At 39.7% G+C, this 19,407-nt stretch overlaps 1 protein-coding gene across 3 annotated transcripts; it reads right to left on the bottom strand.

Moving 5' to 3' along the window:
- Positions 1 to 1,771: 1,771 nt before the first annotated feature.
- Positions 1,772 to 19,400, bottom strand: hip1ra (huntingtin interacting protein 1 related a). 3 transcript variants are annotated; one of them, XM_035913859.2, is made up of 33 exons: positions 19,242 to 19,400; positions 18,855 to 18,918; positions 17,045 to 17,187; positions 16,892 to 16,948; positions 16,414 to 16,494; positions 15,661 to 15,737; positions 15,507 to 15,568; positions 14,591 to 14,731; positions 14,435 to 14,492; positions 14,165 to 14,240; positions 13,929 to 14,069; positions 13,713 to 13,835; positions 13,183 to 13,366; positions 13,002 to 13,090; positions 12,635 to 12,751; positions 12,431 to 12,532; positions 11,775 to 11,969; positions 10,493 to 10,603; positions 10,174 to 10,368; positions 9,940 to 10,087; positions 9,221 to 9,307; positions 9,029 to 9,136; positions 8,800 to 8,936; positions 8,416 to 8,526; positions 8,191 to 8,249; positions 8,061 to 8,091; positions 7,918 to 7,980; positions 7,230 to 7,330; positions 7,015 to 7,120; positions 3,491 to 3,614; positions 2,965 to 3,026; positions 2,120 to 2,722; positions 1,772 to 2,023 (listed from the first exon to the last, which is right to left on the bottom strand). In XM_035913859.2, exons 1-33 carry the CDS (start codon positions 19,320 to 19,322, stop codon positions 1,988 to 1,990), a joined length of 3,873 nt encoding a protein of 1,290 aa, XP_035769752.1. In that variant the 5' UTR covers positions 19,323 to 19,400; the 3' UTR covers positions 1,772 to 1,987. The 3 variants fall into 3 exon arrangements, with proteins under 3 accessions (XP_035769752.1, XP_035769751.1, XP_035769753.1); XM_035913858.2 differs by having other exon boundaries at positions 1,772 to 2,722; XM_035913860.2 differs by lacking the exon at positions 16,414 to 16,494 and having other exon boundaries at positions 1,772 to 2,722.
- Positions 19,401 to 19,407: the final 7 nt, after the last annotated feature.

Raw genomic sequence — 19,407 nt, forward strand, 5'->3', positions numbered from 1 at the left:
AGGGTGGAAAATAAGTATTTGGTCACCTCAAACAAGGAAAATCCCTGGCTCTCACAGACCTGTAACGTCTTCTGTAAGAAGCTTTTCTGTCCCCCACTCGTTACCTGTATGAATGGCACCTGTTTGACCTCATCATCTGTATAAAAGACACCTGTCCACAGCCTCAACCAGTCAGACTCCAAACTCCGCCATGGCCAAGACCAAAGAGCTTTCGAAGGACACCAGGAAAAGAATTGTAGACCTGCACCAGACTGGGAAGAGTGAATCTACAATAGGCAAGCAGCTTGGTGTGAAAAAATCAACTGTGGGAGCAATCATCAGAAAATGGAAGACATACAAGACCACTGATAATCTCCCTCGATCTGGGGCTCCACGCAAGATCTCATCCCGTGGGGTCAAAATGATCATGAGAACGGTGAGCAAAGATCCCAGAACCACACGGGGGGACCTGGTGAATGACCTGCAGAGAGCTGGGACCAAAGTAACAAAGGTCACCATCAGTAACACACTACAACGGCAGGGAATCAAATCCCGCAGTGCCAGACGTGTTCCGCTGCTGAAGCCAGTGCATGTCCAGGCCCGTCTGAAGTTTGCCAGAGAGCACATGGATGATACAGCAGAGGATTGGGAGAATGTCATGTGGTCAGATGAAACCAAAGTAGAACTTTTTGGTATAAACTCAACTCGTCGTGTTTGGAGGAAGAAGAATACTGAGTTGCATCCCAAGAACACCATACCTACTGTGAAGCATGGGGGTGGAAACATCATGCTATGGGGCTGTTTTTCTGCCAAGGGGACAGGACGACTGATCCGTGTTAAGGACAGAATGAATGGGGCCAAGTATCGTGAGATTTTGAGCCAAAACCTCCTTCCATCAGTGAGAACTTTGAAGATGAAACGAGGCTGGGTCTTCCAACATGACAATGATCCAAAACACACCGCCCGGGCAACAAAGGAGTGGCTCCGTAAGAAGCATTTGAAAGTCCTGGAGTGGCCTAGCCAGTCTCCAGACCTCAACCCCATAGAAAATCTGTGGCGGGAGTTGAAAGTCCGTGTTGCTCGGCGACAGCCCCAAAACATCACTGCTCTTGAGAAGATCTGCATGGAGGAATGGGCCAAAATACCAGCTACTGTGTGTGCAAACCTGGTAAAGACCTATAGTAAACGTTTGACCTCTGTTATTGCCAACAAAGGTTATGTTACAAAGTATTGAGTTGTATTTTTGTTATTGACCAAATACTTATTTTCCACCCTGATTTACGAATAAATTCTTTACAAATCCTACCATGTGAATTCATGGATTTTTTTTTTCACATTCTGTCTCTCACAGTTGAAGTGTACCTCTGGTGCAAATTACTGACCTCTGTCATCATTTTAAGTGGGGGAACTTGCACAATCGGTGGCTGACTAAATACTTTTTTGCCCCACTGTACATGCAACTTCCAGAGCTTGAAGCTGTAGATAGAAACCAGCAACAAGGAGTTACATTGCTGGCTCACCAGTGTTAGGGAATGCGTCTGATACCAGCCTTATAAGTTCTGCAGCATATACTCCTCCTGGTAGGATATGCCTGGATAACGGAGCCTTCGTGGTGGAAGCTGTTTTGCCACCAAACATTTTTGAAGGTTGTTAATGTCTGACACTCATCCAGTGCTGTTGTCGTTAATGTGATCCAATCACAAAATGATTAAAATATTGTGAATAGAAAACCTAAAGAAAACTGAACAATACAACTTTATTTCAGACAATTATCTCATCTTTAATATAGCCATCAGTGCTATAATTCAAATATTACCATTTAATTTCCAAATTTAGAGCACAAAGAAATGTTGATTTGAAATTCCTCTAACACAACATTTTCAGGAGCCTTAACAAGTGATACATGTAGAGGTAAAAGTCAGTGTTTCCAAAGTATGTATGTATATATTTTTTTCCTCTAGTGAGTGATTAGCTTAAATCTTTAAGTCAGATTCTTCTTCAGTCAGCTTCAAGATTCTCCTGTTCCATGTTCACCCCGTTTGAACTGCCAATAGAAGAAAAACAGGACTCATGTAAACACCACCTTCTCCAAATATCCTTGGGATAAGATGATTATAAAACTAGCAAAAGAAGCACTCACCGCATTCTTCAGCAAGTTCCCAGATTTGGTAAAGATATTTGGTTTTTTTAGGCTTAGTTTGGTGTGTTGCTCTGTGCTGTTATGTGAGGCAGCCTGGGTGTGTTTAGGCTGAGCAGGACTGGATGTGGGTTGTGAGGGTTGTGACAATGAATAAGAATGAGGATTTAAGTTACTTTGGTTTGGAGTGTAGGGCTGAGATGGTGTGAAAGGCTGAGGTGGGATATAGGGTTGGTAAGGTGTGTAGGTTTGAGAAGGTGTGTAGGTTTGAGAAGGTGTGTAGGTTTGAGAAGGTGTGTAGGTTTGAGAAGGTGTGTAGGTTTGAGAAGGTGTGTAAGACTGTGGCAGAGAGGAGGACTGTGTTTGATTCGGTGCAAATGGATTTGACTGTGAAAAACCTGGGGTGTTTGAATAAGGTTGTGTCTGTGCAAAGGACTGGGGCACTGCAGTGGAGTCAAGCAGAGTAGGTGGTGGTGGCGGTGGTGGGAAGCTATCAACTCCATCCCCTTCATCCCCTGACACACCAAGCTTGTAGTGCCTCTTCCTCAGTTCCCCCAAGCGTACTCGCTCCTGTTCCAGCTGGCTCTCCAGCTGCAGCACCTTAACCTGAAAGATTAAAAGAGCACAAGATCTGGCAATGGCTTCCAGACGTCTAAAAACCCAATGACCCAGTCAGTTAAGATCCAAAACTGTCATCGCATGTTTTTAACTACATTGATTTCACATAGTCACAATACTGTTTCTTTAAAAGGTGGCTCAACTTGTCTTATATATGATCCAGAACAACAAGCAAGTTGCACACAAGGACAAACAATTAAACAATCCATTCAGAGACATGTTAGTCTGACCTGAGCTTCCATTTCTTCTTTTTTAAGCTTGATCAGAGACATGCCAGAGAAGTCCATCAAGCCTGTAAAGGCAACAATATCAGTTGGAGTGTCAAAGCTGCATCATGCAAGAGGTGAATCACAGAATAATCAGCCAATTTCATGGTTACTTTAAGCATTTAAACATTTTGATTAGTCTGATCAGCAGCAGTTGAGCATAAAATCAAACAAACTGACTAATGAGATAGATGAACAAAAAACCCTCACAAGCCTTAAAGCTGTAGGCTAGCTCAGCTATGCTCAGTGGTAGACAGGTTGGCTTGCTGTTTAACACAGTTAAGTATTAAGCAGCAGAAAGTGTCAGAAATAAGAGGCCAAAAAAAAGGGCTAAAGTAAGTGTTAAACTTACACTCACCAAGTTGTATAGATTTATTGTTTGCTTACATGTATGCTGCCATTTTTAGCCAAAACTATGCTGTTATTATAAAGGGTTACTAAAAATGTTAAGCATCAACTATTTGCTTGCAATATGAGCTTCTCCTCTCACCATGGTCAGAGATCTGATGCTGCCCGTGTTTGGTGGAGGTGACGACCACAGCAGCCATGTCATTTACATGCCTTGAGGCCTGCTGCAGCGTATTCAGCTTCTTGTTGTTGCGGTCAGCTTTTACCTGGAATGAGTAGCAGTACTTAAGTTTGTTTTCCATAAGGACAGTTATGTGGTGCATGTATGGGCACAGAGCAGGCACATTTCAAAGGATGTAACTGGGTGACCATGCTGGCTGAGGTGGTTCTAAGTACTTACACAAAGTCACAGAGCTGTATGCATGTTTTGTCTTTGTTCTAGGTTTTAATGTAATAATGGCTATTTCTACCTCTTTGAGACTCATTCACTGAAGTGAAGTTTCCCTTTAAACCTGAAAGGCTTAAAAGGGAAACTTCACTTCATAAAAAACATGTCTTTTGGTTTTATTGAGAAATCAAATTTGGAAAGTAACTGGCAACTTCCACTGTCACATAAAAGCAAAAAGGCTAAGAAGAATTAAATTCCTTCCAAAATGTAGCAAAGCAACAATCATCAATGCGCAACTGTGCAATTTTCACAGGACAGTAGTGAATCTGTTTCATTCCTTGGTGTACTTGCTTGAAAAAAGAAAAAAGAAAAAAGAAAAAAAAAAAAGAAATAAACAAAACATCAAACAAACCACTTCATATTTGTATTTATAGAAAACAGATAGAAAGGCAATTCTACATTTTAGTAGCTTCACCATAATGCAAAAACAACTTTCTGTTCATTCAGCTATAAAGATTGAGAAGAACACTCAGTAATGACAATTTTGAGGAACGCATCTGTGTGTATAATAATTTCAGAGAAAACCTGTAGCTATAAGGTACTTGAGGATGGTTTGGACAGAGTTAAAGATGTAGTGAAGAGTGACCTATTGACCCCCAAACATTCATCTGAAGGTGTAAAAAGAACTGTTACTAAACATTGGCATATTTAACCTAGTAACTTAAAATAGCCTTTAATAGACCTCTTTTGTTAAGAAATTTGCTAAAACCAGAGAGATATATGAATGAAGGGTGGAACACCAAGGAATGCTGTGGATCAGCAGATACTTTTTTCGTTTCTTTTCATGCTTGGTATTCTTTCCCTTGAATGTAGAGCATTGCACACATTCTTTTATCACCTTTATGTTCTATGTTTCTAACATTGTGCTTAATGACACTGTGTTGTCGATTGGCATTTGGAGCCCATTTGGCATATATGTATGCCACTATCAGCTGCTTTAACTTGCACTGACAACAGTTTATTGCTGATACATGTCCAATTCTTTTTGCCCTTTGATAAATATAGTGACGTGTTTGTTTGTTGTCAAGTGTTTGTTCACCTGGTAGTTTAAACCACATTTCCATGGAGGCATTTTAGCCCACTCCTCTTGTTTTAGCCACACTGGAGAGTTTTTGTGCGTGAACATCATGTTTACAATCATGCCAAAGGAACTTGGTTGTATTTAAATTCTGATAATCCATGTTTCTCCTTCAGTGGATCATATGATCCAGCTCACTTTTGTTGTTTGTTAAAAAAACGAAAAACAAAACTGGATAGCCTCACTCTTGTCCAGGTACAGACCAAATATAGGTTATCAGTACTTTGACTGTGATGCAGGTGGCGCCAAAATTCAGACAAAAGAAAAAATCCTTAATTAATTCTATTAAGTTTGATAGTAACAGCTAGTAACTTATAGTCCACAAATATGTTATTATATCAGTATCAATACCTACTTTGACATGACATGTATGCAACAATTCAAGTTGAAAATACTGAGAAGTTTTTCTAATATTGAAGAGGCTAATTCATATATAACTGAAGTAATTGTACTCTGCTCTATAAAAACATCTTAGAAACAGGGTGTCTATCTAGATTCTTCTTGGAGTCATTTTTGACCTGGATATATCCTTCAAAATGCATATTAAACAAATATGTAGAAGGAGTTTATCCATTTATTACTTCCAGGTTGGACTACTGTAATTCATTATTATCAGGTTGTTCCACAAACTCCCAGAAAAGCCTTCAGTTGACCCAGAAAAGAGAAAACTGACAGGGTCTAGAAAGAGGAAACATTTCTGCCATTTTGGCTTCTCTTCATTGGCTCCCTGTTAAATCCAGATTGAGAGCTTCACTCTCAGACTGCTGGTATTCCTGTGGTTCCTTGGATATTTAAAAGTAGAAGGGGAGGTAAATCCTTCAGCTTTCAGGCCCCTCTTCTGTGGAACCAGCTCCTTTGATCCATTTGATCTCAGTAAATCAATAGTTGGTTGGGACTAGGTTTCACAGTGGATTAATAATGGATTGCATTTATAAAGTGCTTTTCGAGACCCTCAAAGCGCTTTATAATTCCACTATTCATTCACTCTCACGTTCACACACTGGGAGAAGCAAGCTACAGTTGTAGCCACAGCTGCCCTGGGGCAGACTGACAGAAGCGAGGCTGCCATATCGCGCCATCGGCCCCTCTGGCCAACACCAGTAGGTGGTAGGTGAAGTGTCTTGCCCAAGGACACAACGACCGAGACTGTCCGACCCGGGGCTCGAACCGACAACCTTCCAATTAAAGGTCCAACTGCCAACTCTTGAGCCATGATCGCTCCAATTCACCTAAAACCTTGGCTGATTGTGACCCACACCCATTTTCACTCACTGGCTCATGTGATTAGGTAGAGGATCAACAGGGGGTCCATGACCCTCTTGGGGACACTCCCATAGGGCTTAAAATCAGGGACTCCACCAACTGCTCTTGGAACTTATGAAGCTTCTCGGACAGGAGGTGAAACGTCTTCAAGGAAACTTTAAGAAGTCCAGATGCTTTTCTTGGAGTACGATGGCCTGGTGTTAGCAGACATCTGGGTTTATGTGACTAGATGCTTTATAGCATAAATTGGTCCAACAGATGAATATGAGTGAGACTGGTCATGTTTGATACACACCATAGCTGAGAATGTTTAATTTCTGTGGTAGGAGTACAAGCATAAGATGTGGTTGCAGGTGAGGGATTAAGTGTTAAAGCTTCCTGTGCACATTCCCACTTACATGCAACTTCCAGAGCTTGAAGCTGTAGATAGAAACCAGCAACAAGGAGTTACATTGCTGGCTCACCAGTGTTAGGGAATGCCTCTGATACCAGCCTTATAAGTTCTGCAGCATATACTCCTCCTGGATGACCTTCACACACATTAGGCTTAAATGACTTTTTCCAGCTAGATTTTGGTAGTTTTTTCCCCCTTAATAAATAAAATCATTATTTAAAACTGGATTTTGTATTTACTTGGTTTATCTTTACCCAATATTAACATTTGTTTGATAAACTGAAACATGTAATTGTGAAAATATGCAAAAACACAAAAAATCAGGCAGAGGGCAAATACGTTTTCACAGTATTGTTAATTTAACAGAGGAGTGCTGGTACTTTTTTTTTATTCCACATTTCTTCAAGATTCGAGAGCCTGAACATGACTTTGTATGTTGATACCTAACAAACCAACACAAATATGTTTGACATGAGTTTGTACCTTGGAAGCAGCAACGAGCTGAGCAGTGCTTGCAGCAATCTCATGTGAACAGGCGATGAGCTCCTCATATGTGCCTTTTTCACCCACAACCCGGTCAGCTGAGTCCCTAAACATGAAAGTAAACCATCCATTTACAGTTTTTTTTTTATTATTTACAAATTGTATTGTTCAGAATATCAATCAGTAAGTGGGTTTTGATAAATTTCTGAACTTACAGCAGCTGTGTGGCCCCCCAGCCCACAGCTTTGGAAGCAGAGATGAGTCCTTCGGTCCAGCGAGAGTTTTTGGCATAGAATTCAGTAACAGTTGCTGCACCCTAACAGCACAAATGGAACAAATGGGTCACTCGATAAAACACCAACTGCAGATTCTGCTTCTTGCTCATTGCCAAAATTTAGCAAAATGCTAAAACACTGGATATATTGAAATTTATAGGTAAGACTGTTAGTTGTTCAAAGATTTGTTCCAATGGTATCACACTGAAGATAATTGGAGCCTCTCTTCCCTCCATCACAGACACTATTTGCACCCACTCAGCATTGTGGAAGACCCCACGCACCCCTCACACACACACTCTGTTGCCTTTTGGCAAGTGGTACCAGAACATTCATTCACTGCCAGACTGCGAAAAAGTTTCTTCCCCCAAGCCATCAGACTGTTGAACACTCAGTGACTGGACTGACACACACACACACACACCTTCATACATGTCACTAAGCCCCTTGTAAGCCCCTCTCTCTCTCTCTCACACACACTTTTACATGTTAATGTGAAGAAGAATAAGGTTCTTGATAATCATGATTTTTCCCACATTTTTTCCATTCTGCATCGTGTTTGATGAATAAAAAGACAGAATATCTGAGCTTGTCCTGCAATTTCATCTTTAGAGTGACATCAACTTACCCTTCCTCCTTCCACAATGTCTTTCTGTAGGTCAGTAGCAGCAGTCACCAGCATGTGAACAGCCTGGAGAGAAGAGAGGGCACCACAGTAAATACAGGAAACAAGAGTTCACAAAATTATTTGAATATTGCCCACTTTCTTACCTTCATCAGGTCTGAGCAGGATCCCAGAATACTGTGATGAAGCAAACACACATATTGTAAGTAAGAGAGGAGGAAAATAACCACCACAGAAATAAATAATTTTATGATGATTCTTTAAGATTTTTCTTACTTCTGATTGACCTCCAGTTTGACACCAGTATTGTCTTTCTTTGCCTGACTCAGTATTTCCTATGAAAAAAAAAAGAACAGATGTCTATGTGAGATAAATGATAGAAATATAATTCAGAGAATAGTAGCTTTGCGTAGACAGGTCATAGCAGAGAATGCTTATTTTTGATATATCAAAAAGATCGTCTTATATATATTTTATAAATTATCTGATGGTTGTCCTTACATCCATTCGCAAGACAGCCTCTTCAATGGCAGTAGATGTGGCGAGCATCTCTTTGTCCACCATGCTTCCTAGTTCTCCTTTTAGCACATCATGCCCTTTTGGACGCAAATCCTAAACAAGAGTCACACAGTTACAGCAAACATGAGTCTCAGTAGCGGTTATTGAGAGGTCAAGTTCAGGATCTTTGGAAACCTGCAAAAAAGTTGGCACTTTTCTTGCCGTTATCTCAATAACATGGAAACATGGTCATGGAGGGAGCGGTTCACTGCTCACCCACCCTCATTTTCAATTTTACACATACACACTTGACAATTTCTCTCTCTCACACTCATACATACACACAATACTGTCTTGTTAATTGGTTAAATATAAATTCAGTCCCACCTGTCCTACAGCGAGGATGCGTTGAACAGTATAGCGTATTGCAGATGGGTCTGCTCGCTGTAAACTCGCCTGAATCTTCAAATCCTTCAAGAACTGAAGGCAGTGATTGGCACAGTCCCGACAGCTGTCAGTCAGATCTGTATGAGTCCAACACACAGCATTCAACTTTCTGTGTAGAAAATATTTAGCAAGTGTTACGACAGTTACAACAACTATGTACGTTTCTTACAGTTCGCCTGGTCGACAGGGGCTGAGTGAGATGTTGCCGATCCGTTAACAATTGTGTCAGCAGCAAGGTGGGAAAACTGTGTCACTGCTCTTAGCAAACCACTGGCATCTAGACAGAACAGGGAAGGATTAAACAAACTAATCAGTTGATGTACCTGACTTGAACTGAACACACCCACAATTCCCAACATACCATTACTGTTTCCCAGATAGGTCAAGTGGCTCTGCTGCATTTTGTCAATAGAATTCAGAGTGATTTCTGCTCGGTTCACCAAATAATCTGTCAAACACAAAGAACTGATCAAAAACAAACAGTATGGAAAAGCAAAATGGCAAGTTAAGGTCTGAGGATTAAAGATTTTTGGTTACCATGTTAATTTATTGTATAAAGTTTTGTGTAGCAGTGCTGAAGTAACAACTTATAGTTTTCCATAATGATGAATCCTTAAATGTGTGTGTAGACTGAATCTTTATTTTCAGTGGAGAGTTGTTTTTTGCCATGTCTTTCCATATCATAATGTGCACATCTGCTTTTGCCTCCATTAAAATCTGTGTTGAAGATTGCTGTTGCTATTGAATGCTATGAGTTATATGAAGAACTTCAGTCATCTCTGAAATTTAAAATGCATCAGCCATGTGTTTACTTTCTTTGTGTGTTTCCTCAAACAGATGAACCAATGTCAATATTTATTAACGTCTTAGAAAAGAGGTTTGCTGATTTTATTCAGTTTTTTGTTTTTGTATTAAAATGCCTATTCTATGGCTTTTCTTTGGTTACATAAAGTACTGTACACTTTTCAAACACATGGGCAACTGAATGCAAATAAATAAAAGCTTCTGTCCTTAAAATATTTTTTAAAAACTCTGTTTAAAGGGATTTTCTTTGAGGAGGGAAAATAATAGTGATTTTACCAGGAGAGCTGATGCAGCGGACATGTATAGGGTCATCCAGTTTGGCCACAGCGTCCAGTATGATGCCCTCAGCTTCCACCACTGCACACTGTAGCAGACAAAACTGCTCCTCCTGCAGCTTCTGGGCTAGCTGACTTTCACGAGAAGCCTGATTTATCACACACACATACATACGAAGTTAATAATTAGTCAGTTATAAAGTCTTAAAATAGAGTGACAAACAGAAAACTGGACCTGTTGCTGTAACTGGGCATGTAAGCCTCCCAGTTCCATGCTGCTCCTCTGCCTCTCCTGCTCTAGGGAGGACTGTTGAAGATGAGTTTGTTGTCTGAGGGTTTTCAGCTCAGCCTCCTGTTCCCGCATCATACGCAGCAACCCCTCCTTTTCCACCTGCAGCCCTGCCAGTGTGTTGTTTAGCTGGGTACCACTCTGAGAAACAGATTTTAAAAAGGTTTTTCATTTACAAATAAGTCTTATCTTATAATCTTCAAGGCTTGTAGATGCTAGAAAATACGTTTACAGCATCCACAAGTTTTGATCTAAATGTTCTGACCATTTCTTTGCTTTGCAGGATGTTGTTTGCTTGTGTCAGTTCTGCTCGTGTGGATTCCAAATCTCGCTTCAGCCTGTCAATTTCCAACTTCTGTGCTGCATTTATGGCAAGCTACAGGAAACACAGAAGACACACAAAAGCAGACAGAATTATTTGACAACAAGTTTAGGGGCACTTTTGTGGCAATTATAAATGCTTTCAGTACAGCAAAGAAACACAGCATGTCTTTATCCTGTCTTCCTTCTCTCACCCCAACCGGTCGCAGCAGATGGCCCCGCCCCTCCCTGAGCCTGGTTCTGCTGGAGGTTTCTTCCTGTTAAAAGGGAGTTTTTCCTTCCCACTGTCGCCAAAGTGCTTGCTCATAGGGGGTCATATGATTGTTGGGTTTTTCTCTGTATCTATGAAGCGCCTTGAGGCGACTTTTGTTGTGATTTGGCGCTATATAAATAAAATTGAATTGAATTGAAAAACACAATCATCAATCAGGTAAATAAAGTAAAAGTAAACACAAGACAGAGCTGTGTTTGATAAGGAAGTAAAAAGAAAGATGGGCCTAAGTGGTTCAAGGCTGAACAACCAATATCATGACAAAGGTCAGGCAGTCCTTTTACACGCAGTGTTACAGATGTTGTACAGAGGCTTTAAGAGAGAGACAATATGTGGAATAGAAATCTGGTTCTGAGGCTTTTAATCTTAGCTTTAAAAGTCTGACAGTGTTACAGGACTGTCATGCCAAGTTAATGGAGCACTCAACCAGTTTGGAAAGTTCATTTAAAGATCACTAACATGGCTTGATACCTGGATATTTATAGCTCTAAAGAGTAAGTATTATTTTATAATGTAGTTTAACATAAAGAGGTTAAAACTGAATTGATATTTGAACATGTCTTAAACAAAGCTACTGAGCCAATTCAATTTTATTGTATTTATATATCGCCAAATCACAATAAAAGTTGCATAGTGATTTGAACTGTAATGTAAAGACCCTACAATAATACAGAGAAAACACATAAGCAAAGCGTTACAGATATCAAAATACCAAAGTTTGGACATTTTTTGCAATGAAGATGAAATCTTTCCATTCATCCTCTGCTACTTATTCAATTCAGTGTTGTGGTTGGGTACCTAACATAGCTGTCACAGGGCAAGAGGAGAGATAAACCCTGTATAGGTTGGCAGTCTATTCCTGATCTAATACATTATTGATATATTAATATCATTAGCCCTGTGAAAGACAATGTTGTATTTCACTCTGGACCTTGTAGTGATGCGTGTTTCAGACCTGCTGCTGTAGCTGAGCTCTCAGATCCTCCAGCTCTCGGTTGGTCCTGTCTCTCTCTAAGTCCAGGGAGCTCTGCTGTAGTTGTGCCTGTTGTCTCAGAGTGGTAAGCTCTGCATCTTTTTCTCTTGCAGAGCGTAGCAGCACTTCCCGCTCAGCCTGCAGAGCTGTCAAACTGCTGCTCACCTGAGATCCCTCCTAAAGAAACACAAAGACATCTTGAGAACTCATACTCATATGAGAACTCAATGCCCAATGTGTTGTTGGCATTGGTTATCAGGCACCAAGATGCTTTCAACACTCTAGAGCCTATTCCAGGTACTATAGGGTGAGTCTGAGAAATATGTGAGGATGGGATATATGCGAAGATATATGCAAAGGACGGCTAGAAGCTATATTGGAGAAAGGTTGTTAAATTTAGAGCTGCCAGGCAGGAGGAAAAGAGGAAGGACCACTGCAAAGGATTCGTGGATGTAGTGAAGGAGGACATGCAGAGGGTTGGTGTGTCAGAGAAGGATGCTTGGAACAGGTTGAGATGGAGGCAGAAGGCCAGCTCTGGCAACCCCTGAAAGGAGCAGCTGAAAAAACAAAGGGTTTTCCCGAAAGTCTAAAAATAGATGTGTTCTGCCATGAAATCTGTGGTCATATTACAGTCTTACCTTCTCTTTACTCTCCAGAGTACTGCGCAAGGTGGCAAGCTCTGCTCTTTGCTCCAGCAGTTCTTGGTTCAGGCGGTCCACCTCCATCTGCTGCTGATTCATCTGATCAGGATGGAAAAAAAAAGAAAAAGAAAGAAAGAAAAGATCAATAGTGACAACAGCTTTTGTTCATCAACACAAAACTATGTCTGATGGAGGTCTTACCACATTGCTTTTCTCCCGTTGTAGATTTTCCAGTTCAGTTTCTAGCTGATATTTAGCCCTCTGCAAATCATCATGCTCTTGTTTGGTGCTTGACATAATCTTCACCGTTTCTGTATTCTGCACAAGATTAAAATACATTCCATAATAACTAAGAAGGTAAAGGTACCTCAGCTTGCTACAAAAATGAGAAACACAGGAAAACAGCAGGATGGGGTCTGTAAGAAGGTAACAAAATTCACATATCACCATCTCCAATTATCTCTATCATTAATTGAGTTGAACAATGTGGTTCAACGTTCTAATTTAAATTTTTAAAAGGCGACGGCTAAGGAAGTTAAAAATAAACATAAAAGAAACTCCAATTTACCTTCTTCATTAGGTCAGCATGGCTGCTAACCAGCTCTGCATGTCTCTCTTTAAGTTGAGTGAAACGAAGCTCTGCTGCTTGAGCTCTGCCTGTGTAGTTAGGAAGAAGATGCACCTTTTTACTCAGTTTTAGCTCTTTTTGTATTGCTAATTCAGCTGCATGCTCACATCTGAACTCTCACCATCTGCCTCCTTGAATCCAATCTGTGCCCCGATGTTAGCCACATTAGTGCTTCGTAAAGCCTCCACTTCCATGCGCAGGTGTTCGTTTTCAACCATTGCCATCTGCTTGTGGGTGCGCTGCTCCTCGACCTCAGCCTCCAGTCGGTTCACTTGACCCTTTAACTCTGTTACACACCTCTGAGCCTGGGGAAGGAAGAAGAAACTTACAATTATTGACAAGGACTTCTTGTCTTGCTGTTTTGGTTAATTTGTGAACAACACAGAAACAAACATATTTTACAATTACAAACTGTAAATGAGACATTTGAACATAAACTTGGTAATGTTTCAATATGACTTTCAATATACAAGTCCTAATGAATCCACAATGATTACAATGTACCAATATCACCAATCACAAAGCAGAGGATGCTACAGTTAGCATCCTCTTAGCCATCATATGGAAGGACCATGGCTGACTGCATAGAGGAAGGGTTTTCAGATTTTTATGTGACCAGCCACTCCAACACTGTCATCTTGTCCCATTTACCTCATTCTTGAAGATCTGTAATTCTGGTTTCAGTACATCTAGCTCTCTCTTCAGATTGTCATTTTCCATTTCTCTGTGCTCCACTGAAGAATCAGGTGTTCTCATTTGGTTGAGCAGATAGTACTGGTTTGATAAAAAGCTACATATCAGCACTGACACCACACAAAGCTGGTGGAATTTCAAAGTACCATATACTCTGACAACTATGTACCATACCTGTGGCATTTGAGAAGCTTCTCTAAACTCTGGTTGTGGCTCCACATCCTCTTCCTCCTCATGATGCTCCTCGTTTGGCGTCACTACTACTGGTTTTTTGTACTCAGCCAAGGCAGCGGCTCGGAGGAAGTTTGGAGGAGCCTGAGGGGTAATGATACAATTAACATACACAAAAGGCACAAAAATAGAAGGAGCAAAGCACGTAATTGTTAAAAAAAGAAATCTGTGGCACTTACATCTGGGAGATCTGGGATCTGGATGAAAGTTTTAAAGAACTCCATTTCTCTGGCTTTGTCAAAGAACTGTGTGAGGCTACAGAAAAAAAATAACAGTCAGTGTCAGACCTCTTCCTTTGAGGTCACTGTTGTTCTTTGTCGTTTTCAGATTTTTATTTACATGTTTTTCATTGTAATGGAAATTAGGTTTTAGCTACCACTTAAACAGCAAATGTATTTTACTTTGTTCCTGTTAAATAGATTAGTGAGTTTCTCTAATAAATAATTCACCTCATAAACAGATCACGGAACCGGTCTCTGTGTCCAAGAAGAACATCTGGAGAAAAGCCTGTGATGAAAAGGATATGATTGATTTAAGGCATTTTTTAAATAATGCTGACCATCTCATGATTTATTTTAATAAATAAATATTTGTTTTTCACTCACGGCTGTGAAGCTTAAACAACAATCGCACACAGAAGTGATAGAGAAAGCTGCAGTCCTGTATGAGAGGTATGAGTGGCATCAGTCTGCACTGCCCAGCTGGAGTTGTAGATTTGGCCTGGTTGGCCTCCACCTGGCGAAATACTATTTGGCATTAAAGCCAAATTAGGGAATTTGATTAGGGGTTTTTAACTTGCTGAAGAACAGAATGAACACTAATGTGTTGGTTCAAACCATTTATTTTTTAGGTAAACTACGGCGTATTATTTCAAGGAATCTTCAGTAGGCGTGGTGCAAAAAACACGACACACTACAGTAATGTACAACATTTGCAGTACAACTTGTACAAAATGCTGCAGCCCTCCTTTTGACTCGTGTGAAGAGACACCAACATATTACTCCGGTGCTTGCTTCCCTTCATTGGCTTCCAGCGAGTTTTAGAACTAAATTTAAAATCTTGCTTTTGACTTATAAAGCGCTAAATGGCCAGGCACCAGACTATTTGTCTGACCTTTTGCAGCTTTATACACCCTCTAGAGCCCTTCGATCAAGTGATCATATACTCCTTATCTTACACAAGTCTAGGATGGTTCATAGAGGGGATCAGGCGTTTGAGTTGAGCATGAGAGTTACCAATTCTTTTTAATCGTAATTTCCTTTTAATTTTCTTACCTGTTGTTGATGTTAATGTCAATGCTTAATTATTACTTTGTACAGCACTTTGGTCAACTCTGTTGTTATTAAATGTGCTTTATAAATAAATAAATGAAATGAAAATAATGTCAGAAAGTATTGAGAGACTGATCAAAAATATTCCCGGTTTAAGTAGCAACTTATTCTAAACTAGTTACTAGTATTGTATCATATAAATTATAGGGTCATCATAGCATATATATAATGACCCTCCTAACGGACTAACCTGTGTCAGCCATCTTGAGTCCAGCATCCAGGTAATCCAACAGCTCCTGTGTCATATCCAGCCTACAATATAAAACATTTAACAAGAAATATTCAAGCAGAACTGAAACACATTACCTGTGCTTAAAAAAAAAAAAAAAAAGTGGACGACTTACACTTTGTTCATGTCACTTCCTGCTTCCTTCTCCAACGTCTCATCACTGGCCTCCAGGTTACCTGGGATAACCTTGTGCTGTAAAAAAAAAGAAAAAGAAAAAAAAAGTCATATTATGGTCTGCTACTTAAATAAAACAACCGATTAAGGAACCCTTTCCTTTAGCACATGGATGTTAGCTGACTACAGAAAAGAAAGCCTGTATTGTACTAATTAAAGGTTTTCTAAAAATTATGTACAATTGTCTTTAATTGCCAGAAATGTTTAACCTTTATTTATGAGAGAGTAAAACTGTTAATACACTTCTTTTGGAAGTGTTTCCAGGATTATGATGGACACACAAAGAAAGCTCTGTTTGGTTAGGATCTGAGGCCTTTAACTAAGGCTAATAGAAGCAGTGAAGGCAAAGTGTGTCCAAACTTTTGACTGATACAGTACAAGCTTGTGTTTTTCCTCCTTTTTTCATGCTTAACTGACTGCCATTTGGATTAGCCACTTTTTATCTTTTTTGAAATGTTAAAGGTATATGGTATGGTCCGTATATGGTAAGGTATATGAGTAGTTCAATTTAAGTACAGTAGTAAGTACAGTTTAAGTACACAGGAGATTGTGTAAGTCTGCATGTGGGTAGGAACAGCAATACAGAGCATTATGTGTCTAGTTCTTGATGAAACAAGAAAGCAGCAAAACACCGATTATGCTGTAAAAATGTACCTTTGTTCCAACGTAACACTAAAATTATGAGTAATATTACCTTTTTATGAAATTCCATTTTTTGGCAGAGGTATTTGGAAGACAAGGCGACAATGTGCCCATATCGATCATGCAGGTTTCCCTGGACAGGAAAGAAAAAAACAGAACAAAACAGGAAAAAAAAAAAAAAAAGAGTTGGTTGCTTAGAAAACAGTCATATTTAAACTGAATCACCTTACTAACCCACCAACCAACTCAGTCAAAACAAATATTTTAATAAATATTAATGTGAGTCATACAGATGTTTCCAAATATGGACAAAGAAAACCACCAATTTAAAAAAAATAAACAAAAAAAAAACAAAAAAAAAGGACAATATTTTAGAAATCAACATCTTGTAAAGGTGAAACAAAGATGCATGTAACTGCAGATCTTTTTACAAACTCTCAATATAAAAAATAAAGCTTTTTAATAGATAAACCTCCAAACTGTATTCTCTAGTTTAAATAAGCTGCAGCTTCAATATGGCAGATACCCACCCAGAGGGTGCCCATATCTTTCACATTACGACAGTATCTGTAAGAATCCGTCACCACCTGTACATCAAACAGAGACAAGAGATTACATATCGCCAACCGGAGCGAGGGAGAGGAAGAGTATAAGGTGAAGGAAATGCAAAAAACTGAACTCACATTTCTGTGTCCATCCCTGAGGATTTTGTGAACCAGATAGCAAAACTTCCAGCTCACAATAGAGTTGCTGGATAGAGGTAGGTTCAAGACATACGACCAGAAGGTCGTAGCTCCACCCTCTTTATGAGTTCCCATGATGATATCTGTACAGCTGTCAAGGAGACTACCAAGTACCGATGCACAAACGGTTCAAAGAAAGTACGGACACACTATCGCAGTCGACTGTCAAACTGTCTGAAAAATGAATGCAGGGTGGCAAAGCCTTCAACAGGCAACCTTTTTAACTGGTTGGCAGGGTGGTGACTGCTCTGGTTGAAATAAAAAATCTGAGAAGATCTGGTTGATCTGAGAAGATTTAAATTATGACTTCAGTAAATGTTCTTCTGATACATTCATTTACTCAGTCCCTAGTTTGAAATTGTACTAACTACAATATGTTCATTTTGTAAATTAAGGCCCCACTTACTGTGTGATTTATTGCATTTTAATATAATTTATGATTTGGGCTTTCAAAAGTTATGAAAAAATCCTGGGGGGAATTAGTCGTTTTCATTCACTTTTTCTATTAAGCCTTCATTCTGAATTGTAATTCCAGAATGAAAGCTTAATTGTAATTCAAACAAACCCCCTGCACATCAGAGTGGTGTGCTTCCACCCCTCTGTGGTTATCAGTTTCAGTCACTCTGGCTACTGTACAGGTCTTCTGAGAGTCCACTGGCCCTGGGGCTCCCTTTGCTCACTGTAGATGCCCGGTGGTGCCCGTGTGAAATTGGTTCAAAAACACCACCACAATCAGGACTTAACTCTCCTGGATCCATGACGACCACTTGGTCCTCTCACCTCTTTTTGTTTTGTTTGAATTATACTGACAGCTTAATAAATCCCTGTAACAGAGTTTAATACAGTTCAACAACTGCATGAGGTTTTCTAAGTGACAATAAACACAAGCATAACATTGATTGCCATAACTGAGCAGTTTCATCATAAAAGGAGAGACTGACACTGCTTGGATCATATGAAGAGGTAGAATCCCTCAGTTCCTCAATTAGATCAACATCACAATTATGTTTTGGTTTTTTGTTTTTTTTTAAAAGAGATGGTGACAGTGGATAAGCTTAAGACAAAGGGAGAGAGAAAGCAATGGTTTATATACAGTCAAGATATTTTACACACGCTATGGCTTTGATCTAGGGACAACTGCTGGTCAGTTCACCACTTTACCCCATGCTGAAATATTCCAAACATTACTGCATGTATAGTAAAAGTTGAAGAGTGTTGGACAGTTGAAAACTCAAGAAATCACGTATCTAAACTGACTGACTGATACATTTCTCAGGCTGTTATTTGCCAGAGGTGGGTGATAACTAAAGTTGATAACTAAAAAAAGGTGTCGAGGGACTCCATCAGATAATTTTTTTTAAAGAAAATGTTATGTTAACTTTAAAATATGTTAACTGACAACTTTACAAAGACATTCAGCAAAGTTGATCAAAGGCTTTTTGCAATTAATAATCCATTTTTTTTTTTTTTTTTAAAAAGGAGAGGTCCTGATTTTTCCCCCCCCCTCCGGTATTGCCAACAACTTTTCACTCATGCATTCAAATGTCTAAATGTCTCAACATGCTCTTCAGAATGTCGTGACATTTAGAACATACACTGAGGATCCCCAAAAGCCGAATCTCAGTTGCTTTTCTTTAATTTGATACCTGTGAAGCCTACCCAAATACCTTACAGGGACTTTTATTTAGTTTATTTATTTTATAGTAAGCCTGGTTAGCAGGAAACATGCTGTTAAAAGTTAAAAGGATACTGCGTACATGTTTGTCTTTTGGTGGTGTTTCAGCTGTGGTGACAGCTTTGCTGATGCTGTGGAGCTAAAAGAAATGAAAGAAGAGCAATCAGGACACGAGGAAGTAGTTAACACAGCCACATCAGATTGAACTTCAAGATTAAGACATGACAGAAATAACACCAGTGAATTTCCTTGACACGTGATAGATTTAACAATATTTTCCACTAATATGTCAGAAGGAGTGAAGAATTTGACATTTCGATACTGTCTGGTAGTACCCATTTGACAGTTAAAGCTAGTTATCATCAAGCACACGGTGTAAACAATAAGGAAGACTGTTTAAAACCACAGAGATGGGGGGGAAGACATCAAAAAGTTATCCGTCACAGGAACAAAGTGACTAACCTGTTGTTTTCCGAACTGTTCTTTCTCCGCAGCCAAAGCCTTTTCCGTCTTATTATCACTCTTATTCTTCGTTTTACTCATGTTTTCACCGAAAAATAGAGACACATAAATCCAAAGTGGTCCCACACACAGGTTCAGGCTCCTTGTCCGTGCGCTCGCGCCTCGT

This window comes from Neolamprologus brichardi, chromosome 7 (genome assembly GCF_056152115.1).
Source record: "Neolamprologus brichardi isolate AB-2024 chromosome 7, ASM5615211v1, whole genome shotgun sequence".
Classification (NCBI taxonomy): Eukaryota; Metazoa; Chordata; class Actinopteri; order Cichliformes; family Cichlidae; genus Neolamprologus; species Neolamprologus brichardi.